The sequence below is a fragment of the Cygnus atratus genome, chromosome 3, assembly GCF_013377495.2.
Source record: "Cygnus atratus isolate AKBS03 ecotype Queensland, Australia chromosome 3, CAtr_DNAZoo_HiC_assembly, whole genome shotgun sequence".
In the NCBI taxonomy this organism is placed as follows: Eukaryota; Metazoa; Chordata; class Aves; order Anseriformes; family Anatidae; genus Cygnus; species Cygnus atratus.
In genome coordinates this window covers 20,170,699-20,183,589 of record NC_066364.1, presented here as the reverse complement: position 1 = coordinate 20,183,589, position 12,891 = coordinate 20,170,699, and the positions used below count along the sequence as shown (strand labels likewise).

General features: G+C 33.0%; 1 protein-coding gene across 1 annotated transcript in view; it reads left to right on the top strand.

The window, feature by feature from the left end:
• The window catches only part of SNTG2 (syntrophin gamma 2), a 280,170-nt gene that overhangs the window by 241,049 nt on the left and 26,230 nt on the right, over window positions 1-12,891 (top strand). The window contains exon 14 of the mRNA XM_035543020.1: window positions 2,972-3,214. Coding sequence (XP_035398913.1) covers window positions 2,972-3,214 — 243 coding nt within the window. The remainder of the gene's footprint in view (window positions 1-2,971; window positions 3,215-12,891) is intronic.

Genomic DNA, 12,891 nt, shown 5'->3' with positions numbered 1-12,891 from the left:
CAGGCTGCAGGAGCTCAACCCTATTTCTGTGGGAATAGTATTATTTTAATGTGAACATATCTCCAACTGGGTGTCTATGGGTAACTTCAGATCCTGACCAGCACTGAGACAGCTGCAAAAAGCAGAGAATTTAACCCTGATTATTGATTCTGTCTCCTTGAATTTTCTTAAAATTTACATTTTTCCAGATAAATAAGTTGGGCAGCACTAAAGCAAACGTTCATTATGCTTTTTGAAAAGGTTTTACGCTGTCACGTTTGGTTTTTTGTTGTTGTTGTTGTTTTTTCTTTTTTTCTCCTTGAAATATGAGTGATTTGAAGCTCACTCCTTCCTTGAATATTCTGGTAATTTCAAGGACAATCTATCCTTAAAGCAAATTCTATGATAATTCTATGATAATGCAAATTCTTTTTCATTACGAAAAAGAAGTAGGAAATAAACCACCAAAGATTCAACTTTTTAATGTTCTTGACATTTTAATAAATGAATGCTTAATTACCAGTCTTCATGAATACATTAACTAAAGTGCAAAAGCTCAAATTCAACACTTTAACCTCTTTTCTGTTGATTCTTTGATATAAATGACAATGGGGCAAACTAAGCAAATCCAAAAAGATGGAAATAATCTCAAGAGATTAAAGTTTTTACATTGCAGACTGAAAGGTGGAGTTTATGTTGTAAAAACTGCAGTTTGGGAGAGTATTTTTAAGGATTTGGGGGAGCTGGTTAGATCTAGTGCAAAGCTGTGGTGTAGAGTGTTTTTGTATTTTCTCAAGAAAGATGGTTATAAGGCAAGGTGCACTTGTTACTCACTTAAATGTAAGCTTCTCACCTATCTTCATTATGCCATAAGAATTGAAAATGGAAAATAAGAATTTGATATGGGAATAGCATTTTAAAACCAAACGTTTGCTGTATTTTAGGCTTATGTGTGTATACATATGTTTATGTGTATTCACATACATATGCAAATATGTGAATTAAAATTTATATATCACATACTTGCATATACATGAACATTTAGTGGTAAAAACCAGGTGATTGAAAATATGATCTCATTTATCAGGTGTTTCCTCCTAAGCTTGCTTCACACTCCGTATTTGCTGGAATTGTTACTGAAAACCTGTATTTTTCAGAGGCGAGAACATTATATGCATTTTTAAAAGTGACCTGTCTTAAAACATTTTATCTTTTTTTTTTTTTCTCATAGTATTTTCACACATCACATTTCTGAATAGAAAGTGTAAAATATAAATGCATTAGTCTAATTGCTAGGAGTCTACTTGCAGTACTGAGTATTGAAGCAGACGTAGGCTTAATAACTGTTACTCCAGATGACGTGCAGTTGTTTCGTTCAGCTTCCTTTTTACCAGTCCAAAGGAGTGGCAAAAAATAGCTTTGAAGTGCCTCATTACCTCTCTGCTAGGCTAGCTGTAGGGCCTTTTGTGACAACACAGTGTCATGTGCCCTGGTGGCATTATGTGCTGCCTCTGAGATATTCCCCAACGCACCCATGACTTAACAGAGTAAATTGCATAGGGCTACATATGCCAGCTCAATGTTATTCAATAATTCACCAGCACAATCAACATTATCATTTCCCATGTGAGTATATCCTGTTTGGAAGTATATGTATATGGAAGCAGTACACATGCACCAATAGATGACCTCTGCTTTTTATTACTCAGAAGTGGATCTTCGCTGCTGTCCTGTGAGGGTGGTTGTGTGTGCATCTAGGACAGGAGGGATGCAAGACGCTGAACTTTTAAACATTTATCTTACATAAATCTAAATATTTCAGGTTACATTTTGATGTACAAATCCCAATTGATTGTTTGTTTCTTATGTGCATAGAGTTTCAGCTTCAGGCTTTGGTGGAGTATAATATACTATTAGAGGTCCTAGGAAAATAAGTTAAAATTCTTTAAAAGGTTTATCCTGACTACAAGATTCTAGGACTTATGTACCAGTAGAGAGCTGCGTTCTGGTCTTTTCAAAGCCACCTAAGTCCAGTCCAGCACTATTGCTTTTACCTCAGATCTGCTTGACTCAAGCTCCTAAACTTAACGTGAAGTACTGGAGAAATAAAATTCTGGTTGTGGGTAACTCTTGAAAATAAGAAATAAGATTCCATTTGTAAATTGTTCTTTCAGTATTCCCTGTCCCATGTCATCATAGAGAAATAGAGATAGATAAATTGATAAATTGAAATAAATTGAATTAAATAATAAATTGAAATTTAAAAAATACATAACTTGGAAAATCAGGCATTGAAAATACTCAAATGTATAAGCTTTTAATTTACTTTTGTTTTTCTCTATATTTATGTTAGTCAGTGAACACTTGAAAGATTAGGGAAGCTTCTTGTAAGAATTTGTTTTCATTTACAAAACCTTCTGTTAGGGGATACTTTATATTATGAAAGACTAATGTCGAATTTCTCATCTTCTTCATCCTGAAGGTGATGACAGGATCTCACTTCACTCCTCTTGTAGTTGCAAAGCAGCACTGGCAGCTATTAGGGGATATTTGAAAGCTGACATCATTATTTCCAGAATTAGCCCATATGTTTGATAAATTACTGCATCTCTGGGTGTTTAGCAGTTTGGAACCCAATTCAAATGGAGTAGTTATATTCTGCTAGAAGGCTGATAAACAGCTCTTGAACTGTATTCAAACAATTTAGGAATTACCTTCCTCTTCACTGTGAAGAACATATTGCTATAAATTCCTTTTAAATTATGTATGCATTGCTTGTAAAACTTTGACAGTAATTCTGAACTACAGAAGTAGCTTAGATTACATGATACAGGGTAAGGTGAATAAGAATCAATGAGATAAATTGTTCTCGCCAGTGTTGCTTAATTCTCAGAATATTTCTTCAAGCTAATTATTAACATAATGATGTAACATATGCAAGTACCCATCACTTACAGAACACAATGTTGCTTTAACTGTTTGTTTTTGCTAGATGAAGAATCACATACTGAAACATGTCTTTCAGCTCTGGCTTGCTGATGATTGCTGGCTACAAGCAAACTTGTATTTAGGTATTCATCAGGACTTTGATCTTGAAGACCACAGGCCATATTGTTTCAGTGTTATGGTTGGACATGGCAAGAGTCATTATTTCAATGTAGAGCTGTGCAGCGAGCTGGCAGTGTGGGAGAAATCATTTCAAAGAGCAATTTTCTTGGAAGTTCAAAGAACGGGGGTAAGTAATGAATAATTTAAATCCTGGAGCCATTTCATCAGTAAAAGAAGTAAAACAAATCTTTAGATAGTATGCCTAGTATGCCTATGTAATAGCATTCTATGAGTATAGTTTACCTTGATTACATAAAACTGGAAATTGATACATTTTGCCAGTGAAAAACATTTTTGAGGAGATTCTTTAGACCACTTTGAACATTTTCTTCCATAAAGCTCACATAAGGTACATTTGTTTTACATTATGGTTCTATTTTCAAAAAAAAAAAAATTTCGTTTTTACACTGTTAATTGAAAACTGGGACTGACTATGTTAACATTGGAAGAATGTGAAGAATCAGAGTAAAAGATGAAAGTTTGTCGTATTAAATCTTAAAGTCTCTTAATTAAACAACAGCTGACCAGTTTCTGCTGGCTAGTCAAATTTTCTCAAGCCAATTATTTTCTTAGACCTGAGGATACACTTCCCATTAGATGGTTTCGTGTTTAAGGTTATGGTACCTGGTATATCTGTCTAAATATGTGTCTGTTAGTATTGTGGTGACTAAGCTCACATTAGAATCAGCGTGATTAGATCAGTGAGATCAGAGAATAAATGTGATCATCCTAAAGTTAAATAAAAAGATATTTTGTGGTATGAGGACAGAGAACATCTATGGATTTTGAGTTAAGTTGTAGTCTAAAGCAACTCTGTACTGTTGTGTAAAAAAATTATTTTCTGAACATGTGGATCCAAGTGAACTGGTCCAGTGGTATGGGAATATATGGATTAAGAGTATAGGCCTTCTCCAATGATAAACATATTTACATATTTAGCACAAACTCAAGCTTGATCTGGCATGTGCTGATTGGACAGGGACCTCCTAAAGATAGTTACACTATCAGGAGCACTGGATCACAGCACTGAATTAACACAACATGCAAGGAACAGGAGTCTTAGCATAGCTGCTGAATCAGCTCTTCTAAATTTCCAAGTCTCTGGGATCCTAAGGAGGTTTGCAGGCGCTTGCATAGAACAATTCTAATTGTCTCTTCGAACTGATGGGGTAACAAAAATGATTTTGCAATGGTGATGCTGTTGCTCCTGTGCGTCTGAGAAAGAATGCAGTTCTTCAGAAAAAAAATAAAAATAAATAAATAAATAAAAGGATTCTTCCTGAAAAGTTGTTGGGTGTCAGGGAGGGAATCATAATGCTAACTGAGTATACATAAAATATTTTCTTGCATAAATTCGTCAAGAAATTATGGTGCATCTGTTTGACCAACCATTCAATTATCCTATTTATCATCATATAAAAAGCAGATACTATTTCATTGAAATTAAGTGCAATAAGGGTGGATATCAACTGGTTCTGTAACTGATTCTGAAGAGTTTATTGCTAAAACTCAAAACTTCTTGTTCTGTTGCAGCTAACAGTCTTTAAATTAAGGGATGTTCTTTTGCTTATGCAATGATCTTTTGTCTTTTCAATCCAACAAGCTGCTAGACCAATATCCATAAAAGGCATTAATATTTCTTCCATCATTGGTTTAACCTATCTGAAACGTCCAGGAGAGGCAATCTATTAAAATCCTGATTACAATGCTTAAGTCTCCATGTCTATTCTCATTTTAATTTTCAGTTGTACGCATACAAGTTTGCTGAAAACTGCTATGTCAGTAGGACATAAAGTGGTGTGGTCACTCTTAAGCAGTGCAAAGTCTTCCTTCAAAACATGAATACTGCTTGCATGCTCTGGTTTTCAGATAGATATCAAGGGCAGCATGAATGATATGCATTCTTAAATTGCATATATATCTATATTGCATAGATTATTCCAAGCCATAGAAAAAGAATTAACTTTTCAGTACCCAGAAGATTAAAGGCTGTAACCTGTAGGTTAGCTTGTCCATAAAAAAATATTTCTTTTGGATAAGAACCATAATTGCAGTTGGAAATTCATTTTTATTCATAAATGATTGGGTGAGATTCATGGTGGGGTTGGATGTCACTGTATCATTTCAGCCATTCGTATTTAAACGTGGCTTCCTTCTATTTGCTTTCAAGGACCATTAGGATCTTGTCTTTGTCAGAGCTGTTGTTAACCACATCCTGTACCTGTTCTTTGGCTATGGTATTTTTATAAGAATAGTAGTTCTGAGAAAATTCTGTCCTTACACAGTCTATGAAAAGCAATGTTAAGGTGCAATGGTATGTTCAAAATTGTGATTTGTTATACATTTCTTCTGAAAATGGTACCAGTTTTAAATGATGGGAAGAATGTGATAAGGCAGGAAGAAGTTCCCCTCACAATATCACTTCCCTTTCAGGTATCTTAAAGCCCTATTTCAAGCTGCAAGTGTTTACAAACAGGATCTTACCACAAAACTGTGAAATTCAGTGACTCTTAAATTACTCCATTTGCAAACAATGATAACAAGTGAATTTATGTTAAATACTTGTGACAGAAATATAGATATTTTCTTCCTAGAAAAAAACATTTTAATTGTGGATGGCATAATTTGGACAGATGGGGTCATTAGAAATGCAGTGGAAGTAGGGCAGGAAGGCAACTGAAGGGCAGAAAAAGTGTGTTAAAGACAGGTTGTGAAGTTCTCTCAACTAAAACTTCAGTCATCTCTCACAAGTCCCATCCAGCCATATTGTCTCAGCTGGAACACCCTCAGCAGCACAAGACCAATTAATGATTGTCAGATTAAGTCGTCTTTCTCTTTTTTTAAAAAAAAAAAAAAAGTTTTTTTGTAATCTTCAAAAATAAAAGGCCAGCACTTTTTCAAGATTTCTTACTAATTCTTTGACCCTTAGTACTGGCTTGCTAGTATGATGCGATATTATTCCATGCTTTTTCAACGTTGTCTTTTTTATTACTTTCTCAGTATTCTTCCCTCTTGTCACACTATTCTTTCCAAAGCATATCATGACCTCATCTGAGTTTTAGATAGGACTGTTTAATGCAGAAACCCTTTGGTAGGATGATTTGGATCTTTGGAGCCTTCCTTATTGTCCCATAGGAGGACAGACAAGGATGTTGCAGTCATATTTGGTAGGGGACAGAAGAAAGAGTTACGACATTTCATTTTCACCTATACAAACGCTGTAAAACACAACGGGTTAATTGTTTTGGCATCGTAAAACTTTGTCCTTGTTACATGGATGGCAGAAGACAGAGTCTAAGACAAATCTGTTTCACAAAATGGAAGAGCTCTCAGGAGACTGAAAAAAAAAAAAACCACACAAGGGTAAAATCATCCACTGCAGCATCTCTGAAAAACCTGCAGTTGATTTATAGTGAGGAGGCACAGTTACATACTCTCATCATTTATCTAGAAACTTTAAACATGAAAGTAAATTTTTCCTTCCAGCTGTGTTGCAGATGCTGCAAGTGCTGTCCCATCCTAATACAGCCGGCTAACCTAGTTTCATGAAAACATTTCCTTTTCTTGGAAAAAAAAAAAACAAAGTTTTTAAAAATGAGTTACCAAAAAAACAAAATCGGTCAGATGTTGGTCTCTAACCATTCATAATAGAATAATTGAGAAGTTTTGCTGAATGCGTACTTTCTGTACAAAAAGGTAATTACTTCTAGACAATTTCTTTCCATTGACAGACAAATTCTGGAAGTCAAAATAAAATAGGTATTTGTTGAGGACAGGGATATGAAAGTATCACCATACGAGAGATACATCGGGAGTAAAATTCAGTTTCTGGAATGACATAAATTCTTCCTGTCAGGAAAATACTTTAAAAATAACAAGACACCAATCATTTTTCATGAACAATGTAATCATATTTCACTTAAATTCATGTCATGTGAACAAGTATCCTTTTTTTTTCACCCTTTGTATTCTCATTAACACGTATCTGCTTCCCTGGATGTTTTATCGTTTTATCTTTTTTTTTTTTTGATGCATTTTTAACATTTATTTATTTTCCCAAGAGTTAGCAACAAACAATTCTTCATAATGAGATTCTTGATGCTGAACATGTAAGCCAGACTGGCTCATTGCGATGCAGAATTGGTTGCCGATTATGTCTGTTCCTGACTAACTGCAACAATGATTATTAGGAATAATTGTGCATTCAAACCCAGGGCATTATTTCTATAGGATTCCCATATGAAGCTCTCAATTTTATTTTCAAAACTGCTTTTCTGCTAACACACCATGATTAAAATTCCTAAAAAAAAAAAATAAAGCAATAGTTAAAACAAATGCAATTAATTCCTTTTCTGTTTTGTAAGCAACAGTAAATTTCTTTTCAATATTATTCTGTCCTGCCAATCTCTGTTTTCATCTGTGAACATGAGCAGTGTTCCACAGTTATGAAAGATAACAGGCATGAAAGTAACATATATCACAGCATCCTTAGTTTGTGAGCTTCCTACGCAAGATTTTAACATTTTCCTCTATACACTGTATGTTATTCAGGATGATCTACATGAAATGCCTGACAAGTCTAAAACCACTTTATTGATGATTAAAGTAAAAGGAAACCAACCAAACAAAAACAACCAAATCCTGTAATTATTTTGAAGAAATTGTTTACACAATTCCTTTCTTCAGCTTTGTTTCTCTTCCCTTTTTTGCTTGATGGCCTACCTCTGATTTTGTTTCTAGTTTTGGGTACTTTTTGCTATCCTCTCTTCTATTCATCTTTTCAAATTTCCTTGTATTACCTTTTCATAAATTTTATCCGTTCTACAGTTTTAATTCACTTCTAATCCAAGTTGTCTTCCATGAAACATACATTGTTTGTTGTATAAAAGTAATATTGTTTATTGTATAAAAGTAAAGAAAGTAATCTGTGCAGTCTCATCATTCCTACAAACTACTTGCTGTTTGTTCTGGACTATTACTTAATTTTTCATGTGTATTTGTGTTAAAAATGCTCTGATAGGGTTCACTAGAACTAATTGAAAACATACAGAACTGATTTCAGTAACCTTTTCAGGAAAGCAGTATATCTCAGAATTTACCGTCAGGTGCATAGGTTGATTATATTGTATTTAATATCAATATAATAGTGACCATATGAATATACTCGCTATAAGAAATCAGTACTTCCTAACCTTCTGGATGCACTAATTTTTTGAATGGTTAAAAAAAAAAAAAAAAAAACACTACACTGACATTTTAAAAAACTACATTTTCATCAAATTAAATGAATTAATAATGGAGTAAAGGAATAACGTAGATTCCATATTTGGAGCAGCTCCGGAAAGACACAAAATTAATTTACATATTTGGGGGTTTATTCTCAGTCCACTGAAGATAACAGTAAACTCCCATTGAAATTCCTTTAAATTAAAGGCTTCTAAGCAGCTTCTAAACATTTTTTCTACTGAACAGCAGTACAATCTTGCACCTAGTTCTGTTCTGTTATGATATATATATATATCTTAGCCTATACATATGTTTTCAATATTTTATTTATTTATTTTTTTTAGGTCTTATTATTTCTATTCAAAATAAAAATCTCTAAGGACCAACACCTTGGTCAGAATGTAATAAGTATACTGAAATATACTATGTTATTAAACCAGGACAATATTTTTGGTCTGAAGTAATATATAACTGAAGATGTATTGGAATGCCAATTGACGTTATTTTATGGACAAAAGATTTTATTCCAAATGGCCCGAGATCTAGATGAGGTTATATATTGCACAACAAGAAGAGTAGAAGAGTATACACATAGATTTCTATAATACATTTTATCAAGTAGTCTGATATATTCATAAGAAAAGAGAACAACTGAAATCCACTATGCATGCCAAGTGTTTTTAAAAAATACTAAAATGTGGACCCTTAAAATGTGGTCAGAACCACATTTAGCACACGTGCTTCAAGTTGGATTCTGCAGTAATCTTTTGTTGTTCCTAAGGCAAAGAATATTTTAGCAACCTAGCATTATAAAGCAGATTATACATAGAGGTGAGCATTAAGAAAGCAACTACAAGTGTGAACAGTGGAGTGCACTGGTCAGTGATTTGGAGTCCTCGCATTTCTGCTGTATAGTGACCAAGCTGCATGGAAGTGTGAAAACAGCCCCATCTGAAGGTGTTTAGTAGAGTGAAATGTACAAGTCTGATGACTGACAATTCTGGATTTAGAGAAAACAGGATAAAATGAAACTTGTGGTGTCTGGATCCAAGCAGTCTAAAAGTTTAGTTCCTGGGTCTCTTTCCTAGAACATTACACAAAAGGTGTTTTCTAGTCATTCTCAAATGGTGTTTTAGTTTGATCTTATTACAACCCAAGTTAGATGTAATCAGAATAGATCTTAGAGACTGTGTTCCCACTGGGACTTGGGCACAGGTGAAGTATCTTTCTACTCATCCTTGTATCACAGCTAATCTGGCTCTTCTGGCTACCTAATTTCTGAGATGCTTAGAAAACTTTGAATGTCTCAGCAACTCTGTGGTCAAAAAACACACACTGATTATGTCTAGGAAAATTTGGGAATTAAGTGGTGCTTGAGAAATTATAGTCTAAATCATTTTCTGAGACTGTGCAAGAGAAGTCCATTTCAATGGAAAACAAACAAACAAAAAAAAGCAGAAATTAGGCAGTCTGAATAAGAAATAATTGTCATTTCCAGCTTGTGAATCTATTGCTTCTTTATGGTAACCTGAGAGGATGAGTAAAACAAGATTGGTTGTTTGCAGTGTAATACTTCTAAGCTCCAAATAATTTATTTAGAATACAAAAATGTTAAATACAGCTGGCAATGCTATCTCAATTTTATATTCTGATGACAAAGCATCAGACATATATAGGAATACCTTAAATACTGGAAATGTCACCATATTAATAATTTCAGAAGATACCTCATTCTTATTTCTGAAACAAACTAATAAATAAATAAACTCAATACCCTTCTTAAATTCAGGTAAGATAATAAAAAGCCGTTAAATTAGGTTAGATTTATAGGATCATTAAAAGATATGAGTTTGTTACCAGAAGCACTCAGTAAACTGAGTACTTTAATTACACAATTAAGTTTTAGATTGTTTTCATTACGTACAGAAAGCTTTTAATTGGTCATCTTTAGAACTGCGATTAGTTTCAAATTCATTTCCACACTAATGAAACACACAAACAATTCTCCAACCCAAAGAAATATGCTGAGAACTATACAGATTAATTGTAAATATAGTTGTAAAAATGATTAATAATTGAGCTATTCAGACAGCGGGTAAATTCTCTTGCATTTTTTCCAATAAGAATTTAGTAATTTATAATGATATTGAAGAAAATCTTGTTAACATAGTCTATATTTTAAACATGATTAATATAAAATGTTGATTTTCATGAAGATACACCAACGTTTCTCAAAATAATGTGTTCTTAAAATTACAGATATTGAAAGGCTAAATCCAAAGTCATGTATATCAATATATTTATATTTATTTATAAATCCAAAGATCTAGATAACAATGATGTGTTGTGAGTCTAATTTTGTCACTGTTTTCCAGAGTGTGTTATAGACTTGAATAAGGATGAAACAATTCAATTGTAAAGTTACTCTAATGGAATTTCAAATTTATAGAGAAATATAACCTTAGTATTTTGATATCTTACTTTCTATTTTCAAAAGTTGGTGTTCTCTATTGTCCTCTACCTATGATTTCTTTGTTAGAATCAGGTAGAAAAAACAAAATCCCTATCTAAACATCGTTGATCTGAATATTGTTCTGGTAATGAACACTTGAATTCTTGAATTGCTCAATTGTTCCGGAATTGAATTGGTAATGTCTCTTGTTGATACTTCTAATTAAAATCATTTCTCAACAGCAAAATTAGTAGCATTTTATAAATTCAGATGTTTATAAATCACCAGAAAAATAATTTATTACATAATAAAGAACTGTCTCAAAAACAAGTCAGTGCCTTTGCTGAAGTACACTAGTAGATTTCTACTGAAATGAATGATGCCAGCCTGATTACTATGACTGTGAATCTGCTTCAGGTATGTAAAAATATATGTGGGACAATTTATGGGTATTTAATTCATAGTTGTATTTTTTTTTCCTATGGAAAAATCAGTTCCTACAAAACCAGAAAATGATTGCTCAGTCATAGAGATGAGGAAGCACAATCTGTTCTGACATAAGCCAAGGTTTAAGAATGCACTTTGAAATCTCACTGCTAGAGGAGGACAACCAATAAGCCACTGGGCTCTGAATTTGTCCTCCTACCCACATTTCTCACACTGCCTCTTCCTACAACCAATTTAAGCTACAACTTACCTGTTCAGCAGAGGAGGTAGCATGTATTCTTTTGCCTTTTGTTTCTTTCTCCTGTCCAATGAGAGTTACACTAAAAAACATGCATGTATTAAACATATGTGTGTGGTTGTTGTTTTTGTTTGTTTTTCTAAAGCACTGCTTCTACTAAAATCAATAGAAGCTTTCTTTGAAGTTTATTGAAAGTATAGTAAGCCATTATCTGAGTCCTTAGAAAAATCTTGCTATTAGTGCTAGTGTCTTACGTACATATATGCTAAACCACATGTATGCATCTGTGTTTAAAACAACAACAAAAAAAGGTGTAATGTCTTCTTGAAATCATCAGAGCAGAACACTGTCTTTTACAAGACGCTGTACTCTTTTCTACTAATGCACAGAAAACCATGAAAAAAAAGTTGTAAAATCATGTTAAGGCATTTGATGCAGTTACTCCCATAGCATTAACTCCAGATATTGTAGGAATGTAGAAGAATGCTTTTAAACAGATTTATATTATTTTAATAAAGAGGTTTTAATTTTATCTATCAATAATTATCACAGTTCTGTAAATTTTAATTGTGACATGATAAATTCCTTAAAGGTATGGCCAAATGAGTGGATCTGACACATTTTTAAATCAGGATAGTGCTCATTCATGTGCACAAATAAATTATTTCATTGATCCTTTTGCAAAGTTATGTAGGGCAAGAATACAACTGAGCTTCAAAAGTCTGTTCTACATGAAATTTCTGAAAACTTTCACGCTTTTGATGAATTTCAGATTTCATTGTCATTTCATTTTCTCATGTCTTGTGGATTCAAAGTGAGAATATTTTCAATGTATTTCATATTTTAAATGTACTGTATATTTTATCTTTTAAATTTTTTACTTTTTTTCTTTTAATTTTGTTGATTTTTTTTTCTCTCCAAAAGGACTATCAGAGGTTTTCATAAAAAGCCAAATTACATACATTTTAAATCAAACTAGTTTGGAATTTCAAAGAGAAATAGCATTTCTGTTCAGCACAGGTAATTCTGTACAAAAATGCTGTTGATGATTTTTCATGCTGTCTTCAGAATTAAGGGTTTTAATTCCCTGTCTCCTAATACACTTTCTGTATGTGGGCTGCGATCTATTTCTCAGTACGACCATAATAACTATTTGCTTTTATGCTCTCTCCAGATATCCATACTGACAGAAGGACTAAAGAAAATGTTAAATGTAGTATAAATTGGTATTTGCTGTCATATACGGGGAAAAACAAATATCAGTGATATTTGGAAGATATTAAAATGTTATCAGTTCAAATTGGTAACACATGAGTCTTCTGTTAATAAGATTGATATGTTGACCAGTAATTGATTTCTAGGGAAATCTCTTTACAATTAAATTCAATTACTACCTTAGTCTCCAGTTTAATACAATATGACAAAGACACCTCCTCAACAT